General features: G+C 37.0%; 1 protein-coding gene across 6 annotated transcripts in view; it reads right to left on the reverse strand.

Annotated features, from left to right (window-relative positions):
* Positions 1–18167, reverse strand: part of LOC101093286 (phosphatidylinositol 3-kinase regulatory subunit gamma) — a 157164-nt gene that overhangs the window by 41684 nt on the left and 97313 nt on the right. For 5 of the 6 annotated variants that reach the window (XM_045035744.1, XM_045035743.1, XM_045035741.1 and 2 more), the window contains 2 exons: positions 6843–6951; positions 4587–4685 (listed from right to left, as the gene is read on the reverse strand). In XM_045035744.1, coding sequence (XP_044891679.1) covers positions 4587–4685; positions 6843–6925 — 182 coding nt within the window. In that variant the 5' untranslated portion in view covers positions 6926–6951. Of the gene's footprint in view, positions 1–3561; positions 3617–4586; positions 4692–6842; positions 6952–18167 lie in introns of those variants that run through there. The other variant, XM_019836920.3, reaches the window with a different exon arrangement.

Below are 18167 nucleotides of genomic sequence, written 5' to 3' on the forward strand. Positions count from 1 at the left end.
AAACGATCACTACGGGTTGCTGTGCAGAAAATGGTCAAAAAGGGTGGGGAAGACTAGAAATTATAAGATGCTGAGAGGCCTGTCATGAAATGACTGTAAAAGATCAAACAAGATGATGGTGGCTTAGTGTTGAGTGGCAGACAAGTGTGACAAGATTATGAATATAGATTTGGAGGTAAAGTGGAGATTACAAATACAGATTTGGAGGTAAAGTTGGCAGGACTGTTTAATGATGGATTTGAATGTGTTAGGGAAAAAGAGTTGTGACTTGAGTACTGTAGAGATGGTGGTTCTATTTCTTTTTTTTTTTTTAATTTTTTTAACATTTATTCATTTTTGAGAGACAGAGAGAGACAGAGCATGAGTGGAAGAGGGGCAAAGAGAGAGGGAGATACAAAATCCGAAGCAGCCTCCAGGCTTGAGCTATCAGCACAGAGCCCAACACGGGGCTCGAACTCACAGACTGTGAGATCATCACCTGAACTGAACTTGGATGCCTAACTGATTAAGCCACTCAGGTGCCCCAATGGTGGTTCTATTTCTGAAAGAAAAAAAAACAAAAACAAAAACAAAAAAAAAACAAAGAAACAAAGAAAAGGAAAGACTAAAAGAGAAATCGTTTGAGTAGGAGGAGTCGGGTTAGAAATAAAAAATTCTGGGACACCTGGGTGGCTCCATCAGTTGAGCATCTGACTTCAGCACAGATCATGATCTCACAGTTCCGTAGGTTTGAGTCCCACGTCAGGCTCTGTGCTGACAGCAAGAAGCCTGCTTCGGATTCTCTGTCTCCCTCTCTCTGCCCCTTCCCCACTTGTGTTCTCTCTCTCTCTCTCTCTCTCTCTCTCTCTCTCTCTCAAACATTTAAAAAAATAAAAAATAAAGAAATAAAAAGAAATAAAACATTTTACTTTGACCATGTTAAAATTAATATGTTCCCTAGTTATCTAAATGGCAAAGTCAAATAGGCAACGGGATATATGCATGTGGAGTTCTGGAGGTCAGAGTTGGAGATGAGGTTTATGAATCACCACCATATAACTGCCTGTTAAAGCCATGGAATAGGACAAACTCATCTTGGGAGAATGAATACAGAGACCCAAATCTGAGCCTTGAACACTTAAAATTTAGATACTGAGCAAAGAAGTGGCTAGTCTAGAGTTAGGAAGAAAATCAGAAGAGTGTGATGTCACCACAGCCAAGACAATAAACTGTTTCTAGGAAAAAGTGCCTAGGACTAATGCTACTAAGAAGTCAGGTGAGGTAAAAAGAGAAGTGGTCGTAGACAACATGATACTCTATAGAAAAAACCCAAAATATTCCACCAAAAAACTGCTAGAACTGATCCATGAATTGAGCAAAGTTGCAAGATATAAAATCAATGCACAGAAATCAGTTGCATTCCTTTACACAAATAATGAAGCAACAGAAAGAGAAATCAATGAATCGATCCCATTTACAATTGCAAAAAAACCCATAAAATACCTAGGAATAAACCTAAACAAAGAAATGAAAAATCTAAACACTGAAAACTATAGAAAGCTTATCAAAGAAACCGAAGACACAAAAAAATGGAAAAATACTCCATGCTCCTGGATTGGAAGAATATTGTTAAAATGTGGACACTACCCAAAGCAATCTATATTCAGTGCAATCCCTATCGAAATAACACCAGCATTCTTCACAGAGCTAGAACAAACAATCTTAAAATTTGTATGGAACCAGAAAAGACCCCAAACAGCCAAAGTAATTTTGAAGAAGAAGACCAAAGCAGGAGGCATCACAATCCCAGACTTCAAGCTATACTACAAAGCTGTAACCATCAAGACAGTATGGTACTGGCACAAGAACACTCATATCAGACTACAGAACCCAGAAATGGACCCACAAATGTATGGCCAACTAATCTTTGATAAAGCAGAAAAGAATATCCAATGGAATAAAGACAATCTCTTCAGCAGTGACATGCAGAAAAATGAACCTGGACCACTTTCTTACACCATACACAAAATAAAGCCAAAATGGATGAAAGACCTAAACGTAAGACAGGAAACCATCAAAATCCTAGAGGATAAAGCAGGCAAAAACCTCTTTGACTTTGGCCACATCAACTTCTTACTCAAGGGAGGCAAGGGAAACAAAAGCAAAAATGAACTACTGGGACCTCATCAAAATAAATAGCTTCTGCACAGCAAAGGACACAATCAGCAAAACTAAAAGGCAACCAACAGAATGGGAGAAGATTATTTGCAAATGACATAACAGATAAAGGGTTAGTATCCAAAAGCTATAAAGAACTTCTCAAACTCAACACCCGAAAAACAAATAAGCCAGTGAGGAAATGGGCAAAAGACACGAATAGACACGTCTCCAAAGAAGGCATCCAGATGGCTAACAGACACATGAAAAGATGCTCAACATCACTCATCATCAGGGAAATACAAATCAAAACCACAATGAGATGCCACCTCACACTATTCAGAATGGCTTAAAATTAACAACTCACGCAACAACAGATGTTGGCGAGGATGTGGAGAAAAAGAATCTCTTTTGCACTGCTGGTAGGAATGCAAACTGGTGCAGCCACTCTGGAAAACAGTATGGAAGTTCCTCAAAAAGCTAAAAACAGAAGTACCCTACAACCCAGCAATTGCACTACTAGGTATTTATCCAAGGGATACAGCTGTGCTGTTCGAAGGGGTGCATGCAACCCCAATGTCTATAGCAGAGCTATTGACAATAGCCAAAGTATGGAAAGAGCCCAAATGTCCATTGATGGATGAATGGATAAAGAAGATGTGGTATATATATACAATGGAGTATTACTCAGCAATCAAAAAGAATGAAATCTTGCCATTTGCAACCACATGGATGGAACTAGAGGGTATTATACTAAGCAAAATTAGTCAGAGAAAGACATATCATATGACTTCACTCATATGAGGAATTTAAGATACAAAACAAATGAACATAAAGGAAGGGAAGCAAAAATAATATAAAAACAAGGAGGGGAACAAAATATAAGAGACTTTTAAATACAAAAAACAAACTGAAGGTTGCTGGAGTGGTTGTGGGGTGGGAGGATGGGCAAATGGGTAAGGGGCATTAAGGAAGACACTTATTGGGATGAGCACTGAGTGTTATACATAGGGGATGAATCACTGGAATCTACTCCTGAAATCATTATTGCACTATATGGTAACAAACTTGGATGTAAATAAATAACATTAATTAGACACACACACACACACACACACACACACAGAAGAAAGAAGTGGCCATAGGTTTTGTAGTCCCTGTAGACTGGAAGAGACAGAAGCCTGACTGGAGCGGTGGGGCGGGGGGGGGGGGGGGGGGGGGGGGGACAGAATCAAATGAATCATTGTAGCACACTGATTATTCCTCAGCACAACTAAAAGTCCCAAGGTATTAACTTCTTATAATATCTTTACCAGAAACTCCAAATTTCTAGCATAAACTACATGATTTTTCCTAAAGATAGTAGGTAGAAAGACAATAAAGAGTCAGATAAATCTGGATCTGTACCCATCCTCTGCCACTTACTAGCTATGTGTCTTCAGGTAAGTTTCTTAACCAGGTTAAGCTTCAGTTGCCTCATCTATAAAATGGAAATATGAATAATACCTATCTCATAAGGTTGTTGTGAATAATAAGATATTGCACGTAAAATGTTTAGTACAAGGGAGCTATTATCATTACTGTTTTCATTATATTTTTCTTTAGATAGTTCCTTTATAAAAAAATCACAGTACTTTATTGTAATTAGGCTATTTTAATTGTTAAAATTGAATATAAAAAAATTAAATGTAAAATATCTAATGCCGTTTTCCTAATCTTTTAAAATATATTTGTAAATATATCTTTGTAAATATAAAAGGTGATACACCCACCACTTAGAAAATTCTAATATGCCCATATGGATGGCATGATATAGGCTGAGAATTGCCTTATCTTCTACATATCCTCATCAGCCTAAACTATGTTGAGTTTTATTCTCTGAAGTCTGCACTGAGAAAAATAATAGGATTAATAGAGGGGTGGATTCCCAACATATCATTAATAACCTCAAACTGTGCCCAGGACTTCTTTTTCACTCACAGGTCTTCTTCCTTCCTTACTTTTAGGGATCTTAGCCTTTTTTTTTTTTTATTCCTTCATAAAAATAAAAATTGTGGCCATTTTCATATAAGACATTTAAATATTTAATGTACAGAGAAAGAATAGTCAGCCAAACAATTAAAAATTATGTATCTAGGGGCACCTAGGTGCTCCCTGGTGGCTCACATAGGTTAAGCATCTGACTCTTGGTTTCAGCTCAGGTCATGACTTCACGGTTTGTGAGTTTGAGCCCTGCACTGGGCTCTGCACTGGGATTCTTTCTGTCTCCCCACCCCTCCCCTCCCCAGCTCGTGCTCTTTCTCAAACTAAATAAACTTAAAAAAACTATATATCTAAATTAACTTCTTTTTAAATGTGTAAATAAACATTTAAATAAATATAAAAATCTCTCTATATCCAGAAATAAATAATGGTAGTAGAACACTAGTCAAATGCTGAAAAATACTCACCGCAAAGTCAAAGTGTAATCTCCCTGCATTTTTGTTGAGGCATCTCTGACCAAGAATGTACCATCTGGCATATCCCGTAATTTGTCATTTACCTCCTCCCTGAAAAACAGAATTATAGGAAAACAAAAAAAATGTAATCGCTGATTGTTCTCTTCACATTAATCGATTAGTTGATTAGTCAATTGTTTTCTTCACATATTACTACTAAGACTAGTTAGGAGGGGAGTATGTCTAAGGTCACAGAATTATGGGGGCCCTCAGAGGTCATTTAGTTCCTCCCCCTAGATATGATCTTTCTGTTTTGATTTTTGGAATTATGCAACTTAAGGACAGGCTATTTGCTTTTTAAACTCTTCCAGATTTCAAACGTCTGTAGGGGATAATGTTTCCATTAAGCCTTTAGGGCTTCCTTAGGCAAGTCTGAACTTGTACGGTTTCAGGAGAAACCAGCAGCTGTTTAGAAAGAAGGTTATGTTTAAGCAACAGTGGCAGCTGTGTCTGATCAGAAGGGGAAAATTTCACTAAGTTCACAACCTTTCAATATAATCTTCTCCGATTTGAATTTATACTGATGATAAACTCCTCTCGCAGAGTTGGTTTAGAACTTTAAGAATACTAGAACACTCAGGAAAGGAGGGCATAGAAGACTCTTGAGTTACAGACCCACATGGTCTTAGAATGTAAGTTTAAGGGATGACTGGGTAGCTCAGTCGGTTAAGCAACTGACTCGGTTTTGACTCAGGTCATGATCTCACAGTTCAGTTAGTGGGTTCAAGTCCTGTGCTTGATTCTCTCACTGCCCCTTTCCCCCACATGCTTGTGCTCCCCCTCCTCTCAAAATAAAACTTAAAAAAACTTAAAAAAAAAGAATATAAATTTAAATGATATTTAAATCTAACAAATCATTTTATTATATAATTACAAAATAAAAATTTTCTGATCCATTTTAATATAAAAATATATTAAGTATCCTCCCAAAAATTAAACATAGAATTACCATATAACTCAGAAATTCCACTTCAGGGCATGCACCCAAAAGAACTAAAAGCAGGGATTTGAATAAACATTTATACACCAATGTTCATGGCAGCATTATTCACAATAGCCAAAAGCTGTAAACAATCCAAATGTTCAAAGCCAAATGTCCAGATGAATGAATAAATAAAAATGTGGTGTATATACACATAATGGAATATTATTCAGCCTTAAAAAAGAAGAAAATACTGACACATGCTATAACATGGATGAACCTTGAAGACATTTTGTTAAGTGAAATAAGCCAGTCACAAAAGGATAAATATGGTAAGATTCCACTTATGTGAGGTACCTAGAGTAGTCAAATTCATAGAAACAGAAAGTAGGATGGTGGTTTCCAGGCGCTGGGGAGAATAGGAGGAAAAGGCAGTTAGTGTTTAACGAGTACAAAGTTATGCTTTGGGAAGATGAAATAGTTCCAGAGATGGATGGTGGTGAGGGTTGAACAATACTGTCAATGTACTTTATGCCACTAAGCTGGACATTTAAAGATGGTTAAAATGGTAACAAAGGGGAAAAAAAAGAAATGAGTGGCACTCTGGGAATTAAAGAAAACAGACAAGAGAAAGAGAAACACAAGCATATTAAAGAATACACCATCAGCCTGGAACCTAATTTGACAGAAATGGATAGGTCTTTTCTAAAACAAAATTCAAGAAAAACAAGAAATTTGAAAATTCAAATTCAATATATATATTTCCCTTCTCTAGGCTCAGATTTTTCCAAAACCACATTTTACCCAAAAAGTAAACCTGTTCTAGAGTCCTGTTTCTCAAAATGAGGTATGTGAAGACTACATCAAAATCACCTGGGGAAACTGTTAAATGCAGATTCCTGGGCCCCACCTCAATTGGTTCTTGTGCATGCAAAGATTATGGAACCACTGACTTAGACACAGGAAAGTAAAGAAAATTAAGTACCTGTAACTATCTTTTATCCTAAAACACATGTAGCTATCCTAAATGTAGAAGTTTCATTTATTCAGAAATCTATCCTCAATACAGTATTAAAAGTAATGATCACACCTGTAATAAAGATTTTCTTGTCACTTTTTTGTGGGAAGGACAGCATTTAGAAACTTTTGAAGTGTTCTCACATATGATTTTCAAAATGGTAATCTTTAACAACTAGTAGTGCATTAAAATGTTTTATTTTTAACTAATTCTCAAAAATGATTTGTTTTTCAACTGCATTGAATTATAGTAGTATTCTAGTTATTACCTTGAAATATCCCCCCAGTACCATTCTGCATCCTGAAGAGAAACAGAACTGTCCTTCATTCCATTTGTAACAGCTGAAGTCATTGGCTTAGGTGGCTTTGGTGGAAGAGCTAGAAGAAAAATGAATATTATTTTGTAGATGTAAATTACTATTTCTTTTCTAATTTCCTCAGTCAGGAACAGCTCATTAACCAATGTACATTAAGATTCAGATAATTATAAATCAAGTGTTATTTTATATTAAATGTTAGCCAAAGAAGGAATCCTTTTAGAACTCTACCAATAACTGCCTAAAATGTGAAATTTTCAAGCTACCTGGGTTTTTTTTTTTCCTTCTTATAAAGTGCTAACTTTTAATTCTGAACAGATGCCACCCCAAACTTCATCTTCTCTCAAAAGACAGTGTGAAGCCCCTTCACCAACAATTCAGCCCAAAAGCCATTACATGAGACTGGTCATGATGGCCAAGAGTTAGTATCAGAGCCCAAAGCAGGTGAAGAAGGATTATGTCCAAATAAGGGGACAGCAGCACAGCACAGCACAGGATCTCAGAGCCAGAGGAGGGTAAGAAGGAGATCTTCACAGGGACAGCCTGGCACAAGGTGTTAAATAAAGCTAAATGAAATAAGAAGCACAGCAGCACAGGGCCCGGTGGCAGAGTGTAGTGGAGACCAAGCCAATGAGGACACAGTCCTCAGAAATGGGCATACCAGTGCAATGAGACAAAGCCAGATAAGGGTGAAAAGAGTTTCTACTTGGGGGAGGGGAGGCTGCGAGGTGTTGGGGGAATGCAGCAATAGCTGTAAGAGATGAGGTACATACAGAGATATGAACCAAATAAGTAAAACTATTAAAATTAATAAGACCCAGTTTTCTCATAGTCTAAAAAGGAAGTTACAAATATGGAAAAGTGAAAAAATAGAACGATCCCTCGAGTTTGAACTGGAATTGCAGCTATTGATAATGAACTCATGAAATTCAATAGAAAGAGAGATGCAAATGTCTGTACATACTGGGAATAAAATTATTCCCAAGCTCTGTCCTGAGAGGTCCTGAGATCAGCCGCACCCCCAATATGCATAACCAGTACCCATATCTTTATTTCTAGTGCCATCCTCTACTTAAAACAATCTGGGCTCTTTGAAGAAAGGCTGATTCCAGGGCTGGGGCAGAGCAAGAACCAAATGAACCTCAAACATCATGTTAAGCCAAAAAGCAAGCAAGTGCTCAAAGAATGAGGGGCCACGACAAAAAATAAAGGAGCCAACTGAAGGGGCTCCCACTACCAAATATGGAGCATCAATATGAATAATGATAGTAAGGAAATATAAGTCATCAAACAAAATAAGAATCCACGTGTCCATGCAGGCAGATATAAAAAATAAATAAATAATTGAAAGATTAATGAGGAGGATTTACAAAATCTCAGAAGGCTTTCCTACAAAATGCTTATTAGTCACAAAAGTAAAAAGACAAGAAATGGAGAAGTCTGGCAAATACCACCTTAATCAAATAATCAATTAAGTTAATACCACTAGTAATGATAAAATCTTGGGCCCCCAACAGGATGCAATGAGAAGGATAAAACATCACTTCTGTGATATTCCTGCCAAATACGCACAAACTGAATTTAATCGTGAGGAGACATCAGACAAGCCACAATTGAGAGATATTCTACCAAAAAAAAAAAAAAAAAGGCCTGTAATATTCAAAAAAGTCAAAGTTGTGAAAATCAAGAAAGATTGATGAACTGTTCCAGATTGAAGAAAACTAGAGAATTGTGACAATTAAATGCAGTTTGTGACTTTGTTACAAAGAATATTACTGGAGGAAGGACAAAACTTGAATGGGAGCTGAGAATAAGATTGGTGTTGTAATACATCAACGTGAATATTCTGATTTTGTATAGGAGAATGTTCTTGGTGGTGGGAAATACAGACAAATATGATCATTGTGGGGTATCATGTCAGCAACTTACTCTCAATGATTCAAGAAAATAAATTATTTGTACTATACTTTTTTTTCAATATATGAAATTTATTGTCAAATTGGTTTCCATACAACACCCAGTGCTCATCCCAAAAGGTGCCCTCCTCAATACCCATCACCCATCCTCCCCTCCCTCCCACCCCCCATCAACCCTCAGTTTGTTCTCAGTTTTTAAGAGTCTCTTATGCTTTGGCTCTCTCCCACTCTAACCTCTTTTTATACTTCTAACTTTTCTATAAGTTTGAGATGGTTTCTAAATATTTTTTTAATAAAAAAGAGACAATATAGAGGGAAAACGGGGAAAATGTGAATATATTCTTCAAAACAGAAACTGTTAAATATCTCTCAATAAGAATGTCAAAAAATTCAATGGTAGAAGAATAGTCTTTTTAACAAATGGTGCTAGGATAACTGGTTATCCTTATTCAAAAGAACACAGTCAGACCCCTATATCACACCATATGCAAAAATTAACTCAAAATGGATCAAAGATCTAAACATAAGAGCTAAAACTAAAAAACTTTTCAAAGAAAACAGGCTTAAATCTTCATGACTCTGGATTAGGCATTAGTTTCTTAGAAACCAAAAGCACAAATGACTAAAAGAAAAAAAACAGATAGACTGGACTTGATCAAAATTAAAATTTTTTGTGCTTCAGATGACATCAAGAAAGTGCAAAGACAACACACAGAACTGCAGGAAATCTTTGTAAATCATGTATCTGATTTTATTTATTTAAAAAAAATTTTTAATATTTATTTATTTTTGACAGAGAGAGAGAGACGGAGCATGAGTGGGGGGTGGGCAGAGAGAGAGAGGGAGACACAGAATCCAAAGCAAGCTCCAGGCTCTAGGCTGTCAGCACAGGGCTCGACGCGGGGCTCAAACCCATGGACTGCGAGATCATAACCTGAGCTGAAGTCGGACAATTAACGGACTGAGCCACCCAGGTGCCCCATATATCTGATTTTAAAAACTGTATCTAGAACACAGAAAGAACTCTTGCAACTTAACAAAAAGGCAAATGATTAATTAAAAATGGGCACCGGATCTGAATAGACATTTGTCCAAAGACAATATACACATGGCCAGTAGCACATGAAAAAATAAGATCATCAGCCATCAAGGAAATCAAAATCAAAATAATGGAGCACCTAGGTAGCTCAGTTGGTTAAGCGTCCGACTCTTGCTTTCCGCTCAGGTCATGATTTCACAGTTTGTGAGACTGAGCCCTGGGTGGGGCTCTGCGCTAACAGCATGGAACCTGCTTGGGATTCTCGCTCCCTCGTTCTCTGTCCCTCCCCTGCTCTCTCTCTCTCTCTCTCTCTCATTCACGACCTCTCTCTCTCTCAAATAAACTAACTTAAATTCAAAAAAATAAAATAAAAATCACAATAGATATCACTTCACACCCTCTAGGATTTGACTATACAGTTCACCCTTTGACAACAGGGGTTTGAAACCCACAAGTCCTCTTATACACAGATTTTTTGGAAAATTTCTTGGAGATTTCCAACAGCTTGAAAAACTTCACAAACCACCTAAGTCTAGAAACATAACAGCCTAAGAAAACATTAGATATGTCATGAATGCATAAAATACATGTATATACTAGTCTATTTTATCATTTATGACCATAAAATATACACAAATCATAAAAAGTTAAAATTCATCAAAATTTTGTGCCAACACTTACAGATTGTACATGGTGCCATTTGTGGTTGAGAGAAATGTTAAACAAAGGTAAAAATACAGTACTAAATCATAACTGCATAAAATTAACTGTAGTACATGTTGTACTACTGTAATAATTTTGTAGCCATCTCCTGTTGCTATTGCAGTAAGCTCAAGTGTTGTAAGTATCCACTTAAAATGCCCTGTGACACTAATCATCTCTGCATGAACAGTTCATTTCTCTCTAGTGAATTACATATCACAGTAAAAAGTAATCTCCCGTGGTTCTTGCATATTTTTTGTGTTTAGTGCAATACCTTAAACCTTGAATAACACCAAAGGACCGATACAAAGTGCCACTAGTGATGTTGGAAGCTCCCAAGAAGCAAAGAAAAGTCATAACATTACAAGAAAAAGTTGAATTGTTTGAGGTCTGCAGTTGCCCACCAGCCTAAAAGACCATTGTTTACAAAAAAAAAAAAAAAAAAAAAGGAAATTTGTGAAGCCGTCACTGCCGCTATGCCAGCAGATGCAAAAACCTCACACTTTTTGCAAAACACTTTTTTATCCTGTATTGCAAGTGCAGCTTTTATAGCAGGACAGCTATATGAAAGGCATACCTATAGACTCTAATATTATTCAAAGAAAAGCTAAGTCTTTATATGACAACTGAAAGCAAAAGGAAGGTGAAGGATCTAAAGCCAGAGAATTTAACCGGCAAAGGATGGTTTGATAGTTTTAGAAAGAAGTTTGGCTTTAAAAACATTAAGATAACAGAAGAAGCAGCTTCTGCCAACCAAGAGGCAGCAGACAAGTTCCCAGAACCATTAAGAAAATCATGGAGGAGAAAGGAGGTCTGCCTGAACAGGTTTTTAATGCAGACAAAAGTGCCCTTCTCTTGGTGGGGGGGGAGGGGGGGGGAGCCACAAAGGACATTCATTAGTAAGAAAGAGAAGTGAGCACCAGGATTTAAGACAGGAAGGGATTAAAAAAAAAGAAAAAAAAGACAAGAAGGGATAGGCTAACTCTATCCTTTGGTGCAAATGCAGTTGGATTTATGATCAAGATCGGGCACCTGGGTGGCTCAGTCGGTTGGGCGTCTGACTTCAGCTCAGGCCATGATCTTGTGGTCTGTGAGTTCAAGCCCCACGTCAGGGTCTGTGCTGACAGCTCAGAGCCTGGAGCCTGCTTCGGATTCTGTGTTTCCCTCTCTCTGGCCCTCCCCACTCACACTCTGTCTCACTCTCTCTCTCAAAAATAAGTAAACATTAAAGAAAAAAAAAAAGATTGTCCTTATCTATATAAAGCTGCTAACCCCAAGCCTTGAAGAGAAAAAATAAATACCAGATACCAGTCTTTTGATTATACAACAAGAAAGCCTAGATAATAAGAACCCTTTTTCTAGACTGGTTTCATCAATGCTTGTCCCTGAAGCCAGGTACTTCCTGGCTTTTACCTTGCCAGGCTTATACCTTGCCAGGCTTTTACCTTTTACTGGCTTTTACCTTGCCAGTAAAAGACTGCCTTTTAAAGTTCTTTTGATATTGGACAGCGCCCCTGGCCACCCAGAACCCGACAAATCCAACACCAAAAGTGTTAAAATGGTCTACTTGCCCCCAAACACAACATCACTAATTCAGCCTCTAGATCAGGCGGTCATAAAGACCTTAAAGGCTCGTGACGCACAGTAGTCTTTGGAAAGAATTGTCAATGATATGGAAGAGAACCCTGATAGAGAGAACATCATGATAGTCTAGAAGGATTACATCACTAAAGAGGCGCCTGGGTGGCTCCGTTGGTTAAGCGTCCAACTTCGGCTCAGATCATGATCTTGGCAATTTGTGGGTTTGAGCCCCGTGTTGGGGCTCTGTGCTGACAGCTCAGGGAGCATGGAGCCTGCTTCAGATTCTGTGTCTCCCTCTCTCTCTGCCCCTCCCCCGCTCATGCTGTCTGTCTGTCTCTCTCTCTCTCTCTCAAAAATAAACATTAAAAAAATATTTTAGAAGGATTACATCACTAAAGATGCCATCACTGTTACAGAAAAAGCCATGAAAACTTTCAAGCCCAGAACAATAAATTCCTGCTGGAGAAAATAGTGTCCAGATGTTGTACATGACTTCACAGGATTTACAATAGAGCCAATCAAGGAAATCATGAAAGAGATCGTAGATATGGGGGGGAGGGGGAAGCAGCGAGTGAAGGGTTTCAAGATATGGATCTTAGAGAAAAAATGCTATCACAACGGAGGAATTAACAGAAGACGTGATGGAGAGGAGTGCTTCTGAACCAATGTCAGATGATGAAGAAGAAGATGAAGAAGCAGCATTTCCAGAAAACAAAGTGACATTAGACAATCTGGCAAAAGGGTTCCAAATATCCAAGACTGCTTTTGACTTCATTTAGGATATGGACCCTTGTATGATACAAGCAACGAAACAAAACAAATGGTAGAAGGATTGATATTGTATAGAAATTTTTAGAGAAATGAAAAAGCAAAAATGTCAGATAGAAATTACTACAGGGGCACCTGGGTGGCTCAATCAGTTAAGCGCCCAACTCTTGACTTCAGCTCAGGTCATGGTCTCATAGTTTGTGAGTTCAAGCCCCGCATCAGGCTCTGTGCTGACAGCATGGAGCCTGTTTGGGAATATCTCTCTCTCCCTCTCTCTCAAACTAAATAAACTTAAAAAAAATTACTACATATTTCTGTAAAATTACACCGAGTGTGCCTGCCTCTCCTGCCTCCACTTCTACCTCCTCCTCCACCTCTTTTCCCTCTGCCACCCCAGGGCAGCAAGATCAACTCTCCTTCTTCCTCCTCCTCTTCAGCCTACTCAACATGAAGATAACATGGATGAAAATCTTTATGATGATTCAATTCCACTTAACAGCAAATAATCATCATACTGTACAGTTAATAAACTGTTGTGCATGTGTCTTGATATGAAAACTTAGTAACTGTATAGCAAGAACTATGACATTTTTGTCATCATTGCCAATCATATTTATGTTTCATTATCAATGCATGAATTGTTATATCTGTAAATAAATGAGTTTTTTCACATTATCTTTTCATTTTTGATGTCTAGTGTAAAAGGTATAACATCTTATAGTATTTTTGTATCATATAATATTAATGTAGCTACTGAAAGACAGATGATTTATCTTATGAACAGACAACATAAACTCACACTGTCAATAAATATATTACAGTACTGTAAATGTATTTTCCCTTATGATTTTCTTACTAACATTTTTTTCTCTAGCTTATTTTATGGTAAAAATGCAGTATGTAATACATACAACATACAAAATATGTGTTAATCTGTTTCTGTCATCAGTAAGGCTTCTGGTCAACAGTAGGCTATCAGTAGTTAAGTTTTTGGGGAGTCAAAAGTTATACACAGATTTTTAACTGCACAGGGGATTTGCACCTCTAACTCCCACATTATTCAAGGATAAACTATAATCAAAAAGACAGACAAGTGTTGGTAAGAATGTGAAGAAACTGGAACTCTCATACACTGCTAATAGAAACATAAAATGATGTAACTGTTTTGAAAACAATCTATCAGCTCCTCAAAAGGTTAAACCTAGAGGGGTGCCTAGCTGGCTCAGTCAGTGGAGCATGCAACTCTTGATCTTGGGGTTTTGAGTTCAAGCCCAACATTGGGTGTGGAGATTACTTAAAAACAAAAAAATAAATAAATATTTTAAAAAGGTTAAACCTAGTAGGGACGCCTAAGTGGCTCAGTCGGTTAAGCATCTGACTTCGGCTCAGGTCATGATCTCACAGTCTGCAAGTTGGTGCCCCGCATCAGGCTCTGTGCTGACAGCTCAGAGCCTGGAGCCTGCTTCAGATTCTGTGTCTCCCTCTCTCTCTGCCCCTCCCCCACTCATACACTGTATCTCTCTCTCTCTCAAAAAAAAAAATAAACATTAAAAAATAAATAATTTTTTAAAAAAAGGTTAAACCTAGAGTCACCATATTACCCAGCAACTTCAATCGTAACTATATACTTAAGAAAAACAAAATCTACATCCGCACAAAAACTTGTGTATCAGTGTTTATAACAGCATTGTTTATAATAGCCAAAAAGTGGAAACAACCCAATATCCATCAATGGATGGATAGGGGTGCCTGGGTGGCTCAGTTAAGCATTCAACTCTTGATCCCAGCTCAGGTCATGATCTCATGGGTTCGTGATCTCGAGCCCCACACTGGGCTCTGTGCAGACAGTGTGGAGCCTGCCTGGGATTCTCTCTCCTCCTCTCTCCGCATCTACCACATTTGCTCTCTCTCTCTCTCTCTCTCTCTCAAAATAAATAAATAAGCTTAAAAGAAAGATGAATGGATAAATAAGATGTATATATCCAGACAGTGGAATATTATTTGGCAGTAAAAAGGAATGAAATATTCCATAAAATGTATGAACCATGAAAACATTTAGGCTACCTGAAAGAAGCCAGTCACAAAAGACCACAAATTAGAGGATTTCACTGTCTAGAACAGGCAAACTTACAGAGAAAATAAATTAATGGTTGCCTAGGGTGGTATTAAAGGGGAAAGGGGAAGGAGAGCCAATGTGTGCAGAGTGGGGCAATGAAAATGTTCCAAAATTGCTTGTGGTGATGGTTGCAGAACTCTGTGAATGTACTAAAACCTATGGCATTATACACTCTAAGTGGGTGAATTGTATGCTGTGTGAACTTTATCTCAATAAAGCTGTTCTTTTAAAAAAACTATCAGGCTTCTGAAATTGTTAGATGAAGGAAGAACTTGCTATAATCCATACTTTTTTCTAAATGCTACTTATTTATGCCTATCTTGTTTGGAAAGGATTTGATACGGCTTACAAAAAATAGCTACAATTGGAACTATAATTTTGCAAAATTTAAAATTCTTCTACTTCTCCACTTATAAGAATTAACAGTTTAAACTTGTGCTATACAAAGTATTGTGCTATAGCTATGAAAGGTACAAAGACAAGGTGTTCCCAGCACTCAAATGAACCAACCTAGAGGGAATAACACATAGAAACTACCTAACTGTAACACTCGGCAGAGTGAAGTAAATACTATAATAAAGGTAAAAGCAAAGTGTAATGGAAACCCAGCAAAAGGAGCATTTGATTCCCTCCTGGGGAAACTTCAGTTCAAACATTAAGCTTCTCAAACCTAGAACTTCCTGAACTAAGAGCCGTGACCAGCAGGGCCCAAAAAGAACCAATATGCCTCCTTGAGTCAGCAGTGGGTTACACTCTAATCACCAAAAGGAATCACAAAGACTTGGTACTATCTATATCCCTTCTCTGGAAGAGCTCTATGCTAAACTGAGTTGACCAAGCTGCATGGGGAAGATGCTATTTATGGATAATAATAGTTCACTGGTAGCTCTACCACCAACAAACATATAATGACCATTTCATCTATTACAGAGGGCTGCCCAGAGCCTCCTTGTATCTTACTTTTCTTATCTACAGAAATAAGAATGAAATGACTACAAAGCTGTTTCTACATAAAGTTCCTAAAACAACACAACTATAATGAACTATAAGATCGGAAATGAATGCAATACTGGCCTATTTATATATTCTTATCTATCATTATATACATAAAATATTCAATACCTCCTATGTTCTATAAGTGGGGAATTATAGCAATAAACTAGAGAGACACAGTCCCTATACTTACGGACTTTATAGTCCAAAAGGATAAATTTCAATATAATTCATTATTCCTAAAATCTGAGTATGTTCAAATTTATCCCAATTAGAGTCTTCAAACTAAATGTCTTGCCTTCTCTGGTATTTGACCCCCATCATCATGTAAATTATAGAATTTACTAAACACAAGCAAAACAAAAAAAATTATCTTAACCTTGTAATTATATGGAGACAGGGAGATTTAGATCTATATGTTGCTTCCAAATTATGATATTATAAATAAGGCTTAAAAAATTCCAAACCACTTAACACTTTAAGTAGGTCAAGTGGAACATATGGAGAGAAAAGCTAATTAGGGTACATTAATGATCTTTTAACCACTTGATAAGGTAGTTCTTGTACTGGTGAGCACTGCAGTGCTAGGTGATGTTAAATACACCTGAACAAATATCTTCCTAAATAAGTATTCATAAAATGCCTAGGAGTTTTATTTCTGTTTAGTAGATGATAAAAAGGACTTTTGTTTCCACTTTCATAAATTATGAGTTTTAAATTTCAGCAACACAAGATTTTTAAATTCAATTTTAATATGTAGATATACGAGCAAACATCTACACACAAATGTACATGTTTGCTTTGGTGTGTGTGTGTGTGTGTGTGTGTGTGTGTGTGTGTGTGTGTGTGTGTATACATACATAAAGACATCTGGAAAAATACAGAAACTTAATAGTGTATATAACAGGGATGGAGAAGCAGCACAGGAGAGTATGTATGTATGTTTTCTTTAGGTATATTTTAATAAAAACAAAAATGATGGTTATGAGTAACTTTTTATTTTAATTCATTGTGTTTTCTGACTTTTTTTCAGGTTTTCATTTAAATTCTAGTTAACCTAGGGGCACCTGGGTGGCTCATTCGGCTAAGCATCCAACTTCAGCTGAGGTCATGATCTCATGGTCCATGGGTTCAAGCCCCGCGTGGGGCTCTGTGCTGACAGCTCAGAGCCTGGAGTCTGCTTTGGATGATGTGTCTCCCTCTCTCTCTGCCCCTCCCCCACTTACACTCTGTCTCTCAAAAATGAATAAATGTTAAAAAAAATTTAAATTCTAGTTAACCTATATGATAAAATTGGTTTCAGGTATAGAATCTAGCATTTCATCACTTACATGTAACACCCAGTGCTCATCACAACAAGTGCACTCCTTAATACCCATCACCCATTTAGTCCACCCCACCCACCCACTTCCTTCCATCAACCCTCAGTTTGTTCTCTATAGTTAAGAGTCTATTTTCCAACTTTTTAAAAGAAGTTTCAAAAATTCACTTTGGTATTTTTTAATTAAAGAAAGCATTCAGGATCTACAGCACTATAAAAAGATTATTTCTTTAGTCGTGGTCTATAATTAGTATTTTATAAATGCTATTTATAAATGAACAGTAAAGTATCAAAGTTAAAAGTGCTAAAGTTGATAACTGTAGCATACTGTGGAATGTAAAGGAACATTCCTATTCTTAGGAAATCTATATTAAAGCATTCAGGGGTTAAGGGTCAGGATGAATGTAACTTATTCTCAAGCAGTTCAGAAAAAAGCAGTAGGATTTTATATAATAAACAGAGAACACGAATGATAAAGTAAATGGAATAAAATGTTAGCAAGTAAACCTGAGTAAAGAACATATAGGTATTCTTTATATTCCTATTTTTGCAACTTTTTCTGTAAATTTTAAATTGTTTCCAAATAAAATACTTAATTAAAAAAAAAAAGAGTTCAGATGGACTTGACAGATATATTTAGAACGCTGCATCCCAAAGCAACAGAATATACTTTCTTCTCGAGTGCACATGGAACATTCTCCAAGATAGATCATATACTGGGTCACAAAACAGCCCTTCATAAGTTTACAAGAATTGAAATTATACCATGCATACTTTCAGACCACAATGCTATGAAGCTTGAAATCAACCACAGGAAAAAGTCTGGAAAACCTCCAAAGGC

Source organism: Felis catus, chromosome C1 (genome assembly GCF_018350175.1).
Source record: "Felis catus isolate Fca126 chromosome C1, F.catus_Fca126_mat1.0, whole genome shotgun sequence".
NCBI lineage: Eukaryota > Metazoa > Chordata > Mammalia > Carnivora > Felidae > Felis > Felis catus.